Genomic DNA, 5,000 nt, shown 5'->3' on the forward strand with positions numbered 1-5,000 from the left:
ACTCACATTTTTTTCCTCCCCTTCTCTTGTGTTTCCTTCTTGTTTCTTCTTATTATTCTCACTCTTCAGTTTCACCCTTTTCTTTTCTCCCTCTTCTCTTTGCCCTTCGTCGTTTTTCATCTTCGACCCTCCTTCCTTTTCTCCATCACTCCTTTATCCCTCTCTTTTATCGCCTCATTTTAATCCTCTTCCTTTCCCTCCTTTTCCCCTCACTTGTTCATCTTACTTCTAGAATTACGTAGTACTATCATTAAAATGAATTCAATAAGCTTTCTCTTCCTTCCTTTACCAGTTCATCGGCTTATCATAATTATTATAACTTATACCATTATCGTAATGATTAATGAATTCTTTATTGATTTCACTATCACGGCGTCCCAGCCTATTGTAATTCTGGAACTTAGCATTCGTTATCTAAATAGGCCACATCATGGATACACAAAAATAAGTTACCCTTTAACGACTTTTACAGAAAACGGAACATTTCATAGGATTCATAGAGAGTTTGAGAAGGGGAGACTTGTGTTTTTTTCTGATTTCCTCTTTTAGGAAGAAACTAATCTCAATCTCGATTCATAATGCTGAGGTTGTATAACATGCGCAGAAATCATCATCAAGAGGATATCAAGAAAATTCGCGGTAGTTATATAGATGTTATAGGAAAATCAAACGAAAATTAAGATTAAAAGATTCGAACGAAAACTATAGAAATCTTAAAGGGGGTAAATGATACAAAGGAACTTTTAGTAGGGCTTGCGTATACATTATGAATTTACTTTATCTCCATTTTTCAGAATTTTCTCTAAATATTCTGAAAAATAGTAACTGGCTGTCGGAGAGTTACCTGTCTAAGAATTTAAGTATTTGTTCTTTCTTTGTCTCGGAGAGGGAATTCAGTTTCCCTCATTAATCCTAGTATACAAAGATGCATTCACGGTTGTATATGGCTGAAGACACTAGCAAGTCTTTCTTTAATTTGAAACTGATGAAATTCAGATTTCTCGACTTATCTTTCGTTTTTCGTGTAGCTTCTTGTTGGTATTTTGTAAATTTGCGGTTTCCATTCTGGCGCGGTAAAAATTACTCTCAGTACAGGAGAATTATTGATTACATGACTAGTTATCCTTAAATGAACTTTTGAAAATATCGGCGGCCAAGTTTAAGATCCGTATTGGTGTAGATTAGGTTATTTATGTGTGCGCGCGCGTGTTATCATAGAATTCGTATTCTGTAAATATGCTTATACTCATAAGTTATGTTCATTAGTTGTTTGGCTGTTACCTGTATTAATGAAGATCAGACTTACTTGTCATGTAAAAATATCTTCGTTAGAAAGAAAATATGATGAGAACATACTTTATCAGCCCTGACTGCTCACTTGCCATTTTCTGTTGGCCAAATGTTAAATTACTGGCTATGAATAATTGACTGTGTAGATAAGTAAGGACAAAACATGGATGAAAACGTTCAACTTATGAAATGTATTGGAATATATAAATACGTTTGAATATTATAATCATTATATTCAAATACGATCATTATATAACGTTTCCTTTACAAAGATTGAGTAAATAACAGGTAGTAGGACATATAACATGAACAAACCATTTGATTATATGTGAACTTAATTATATGAAATTTATGTTGATAATGTCAATAATCAAAATGTAAAAGTCATATAAAAGGGTTTGATTCTGTTTAATTATAATTCTTAATCAATTTCCTTAATAAAGATGAAAAAAAATGGAATATCCTGGAGTCACAAAAAAAAATCAGTCAATATAAAGAGAAGAAAAAAGGCGAGTTGATAATGAAAATAATTAAAAGCTAATCGTGATATAATTGTGTTCTTGCGATTCCATTTCTTTTTATTTTAAGAACGCAGGTTTACGGCACCAAATTGAATTTATCAAAGTTATGAATACAAATCAACACACAAATATTACATTTGACACGCAGTTCACAAAAAAATATATAATAATAATAATAATAATAATAATAATAATAATAATAATAATAATGGTAACAATAATAATCATAATATTGGTAATAACAGTAATAACAATAATAAATCCGATGAAAAGTAAAAAGAATAAATCGAAAGTATGTCTAAAATATAACATCAAACTTGGTAGAAAAATCTGCTCACTCCGTTTCTTGAACAATATTTTTCAATATTCACCGTACACTGGAGATTTCTGCAATTGTATCAGCACGGCAGTGTGTTTTGTCGCCTTCCTTGCATGAAAACAGATGTCGACATATGCGTGAAAATACATAATGTCCCGTAATAAAATACAGAGAGCATATTGGAGCATATTTACACAAGGGATCGTGACTCTATTAGGTTGTCAATTAACTTTTTTTTTTTTAGTTATCCCTTGCAATGAATTACCAATAAACGAAAACTTCAAATATCCGATACCCTAATTGAAAACTTTTTAATTTTGCGAACTGTCCATTATTCTTCACTGCAATTAAACTAATGACCAATAATCTTTATATATTTTAAAGATCTATTTTTTCCCCTTTCACTTATTTTCACTTTTAACCTGTAATTTTTCTTGTATAGATAGTTCCACTCTTTGCATTCGCTGAATAAATATATTGTTTAATGCCTATATCCACTTCACTTTCCATAAAATAAGTGACATGTATTTGGGAGGAGAGGAAGGGAAGATGGAAAGAAAGTGAAAGGGAGAAAAAAGACGATTAACAAACACGGTTAACGAGTGAGAATGTAAAAAAGTATATGACGATACGGGAGAGAAAGACAGAGGAAACGAAGAGAAGAGAGAGGAAATATGAAAGAATAAAATAGGGGAGATGGCGAAGAAAAAGGAAAATAACGAGAAATAAAGGCGGACACGAGATAGACAGAACATTAATACTATGGCAGACAAATATATGAGAAAAACATTTTACGGCCGATGTGGTAAAGAACATGAAAGAGAAAAATGGAGATGACTGACAAACATAACTTGAGAGAGGGGAAGGGGGAGGGGGGAGGGAGGGGGAGAAATAGAAAGCGAGAGAGAGAGAGGGGGGGGGAGAACCAGAAATAGAAGGAGAAAGAGAGAGAGAGAGACATGGAGAAAAAAAAAAGAAAAAAAAAGACAAGAAAGAACACCCCCACAGTTTCTCCCGCGCCAAAACATCACAGCACGGATGTCACTAAATCCATGATCAGTTCTTGGACGAAGCACCCTGGCTCTCCGCTGCTCCTACGCCGACCCTTGGTGCGAGGAGGTCCTTATCCTGCTGAAGACTTTCCCGTCTCGAGACCCATCCATGGAAGGTCGTCCTTGAATACCGAAGGGCTGCTCCTTCAACTGAACACCAATTATCTGCAAGAGAAAGATAAAGCGAGAGAAGAATTACTAAACCAAGAGACGAACAGAAATCATACGAAAAGATTTTCACGTTTTGTAAGGAAAGTTTGTGTTCGTCTGAGTCTTGGAATTAAATGTTTAGTCAAAAATAATGAAAAAAACACAGTCGCTCTCTGTTGAGTTGCACTCTATCTAAATATGTCATTTACATTAAATAGCGACAAAAGAAATATAATACACAAGAAATAAATACGATGGAACGAAATGAACGTGGTGAAAGAGAGGGAAAACGATGAACAGTAAAAATAATAGCTAATAGAATAAAAATAAAGCTAAAGGATAGTAGGCAAATACTTAAATCAGAATTAAGTCCACAGACCACCAAGGGTGAAAAGACGAAAATCAAAGAGAAAAAATAAATTGTATTCGAATTGACTTAATAAGGTCTTTGCCTAGTTCCGATCACAGGGTCGTTCTGACAAGGAAACGAAATGAACTTACGGACATCCGCCGCGCCGTCTCTAGGCCTACTCCTTGTCGGCCGGAACTTTCTTGTAGCGCTTCGCCTTCCCCTTCTTCACCGTCGTCTTCTTCTTCGTCTTGACCCTGAGCTCGGCGCCCTCGTTGCTCAGCGTGTACTTCTCCTTGAGGCGGCCGTTCACGTCGTCCAGCTCCTTCTCGAAGATGTCGCTGACCAGACACACGTCGAGGATCTGGTGGGCGAGGTTGACGTCGTCGGCGCAGTACTTCTTCTTTTGCTTGAGGAAGGAGTCGATCTCGTCCAGGTAGGCGCCACTCTCGCGGCTCTTGACGGCCTCCAGCAGGTCGTTCTTGACGGCTTCGTGGCGTGGGTTAGCCATGAGGACGGCCTGCGCACCTCGACGGGTCTGGGGTTGAGCTCTATATAGTATCGGGATACAGGAACGAGAGTGAGACGGGAAATTTGTTGACATTAGTTTTTATACTGCAGGATCGGACGTCAGAGTAGCTTGACGTCAAGTGAATTTATTATGGAAATAATTTCATATGATTGCGAGGTGACCTCTTAATTTCATTTTTACAAAATTATTTTCCCTTTTTTGGGCACAAGAATGAAATCACTTTCGCACGAGCATAGAAGTTTTAGAGCGATGACAATCTCGACAAAATGCGACGAGGATTGCGCAATGCTGCCGGCGCCGTTTCTCTCCTTTTTAATGCCTATCCTACCGCTATAAATCACTCTACTTCGGTTAGCAATACTAGTCCAGTGCTTATCCTTCCTGTGAACTGGTTATATACATCGTAGGAGGGTATGTTCACCTCGAGATGGGGATATCGCTTCACGTACTGTTAATAATGTAATGCTCAGAAACAAATGTTTGAGAAAAAGATGTTTCAAATAGATGGTTATGTTTATGGATTATTTTCGGAACATTATATTATCTACCATTGTTATTGTTATTATCATACTTATTATTTATTTATTTACCAGTACTTGATAGCTACGTGAAATGGGGATAGGACACGACTGCAATAATTTCATAATTCTTGTTGTCATCAATATGGTAGTCCTTATTACTCTTGTCATACTTATCATCATCATCATCATCATTACTTTCCATTGCTGTTGCTACTCATGCTAGTCTTTGATATCGTTATTTTTTATCAGTATTATTTGTATATTTT

At 36.1% G+C, this 5,000-nt stretch overlaps 1 protein-coding gene across 1 annotated transcript; it reads right to left on the minus strand.

Moving 5' to 3' along the window:
* Window positions 1-1,466: 1,466 nt before the first annotated feature.
* Window positions 1,467-4,267, minus strand: LOC113828604 (uncharacterized). Its single transcript, XM_027381609.2, has 2 exons — window positions 3,834-4,267; window positions 1,467-3,347 (listed from the first exon to the last, which is right to left on the minus strand). Exon 1 carries the CDS (start codon window positions 4,190-4,192, stop codon window positions 3,860-3,862), a length of 333 nt encoding a protein of 110 aa, XP_027237410.1. The 5' UTR covers window positions 4,193-4,267; the 3' UTR covers window positions 1,467-3,347; window positions 3,834-3,859.
* Between the last annotated feature and the right edge of the window lie 733 nt (window positions 4,268-5,000).

The sequence above is a fragment of the Penaeus vannamei genome, chromosome 34, assembly GCF_042767895.1.
Source record: "Penaeus vannamei isolate JL-2024 chromosome 34, ASM4276789v1, whole genome shotgun sequence".
Classification (NCBI taxonomy): domain Eukaryota; kingdom Metazoa; phylum Arthropoda; class Malacostraca; order Decapoda; family Penaeidae; genus Penaeus; species Penaeus vannamei.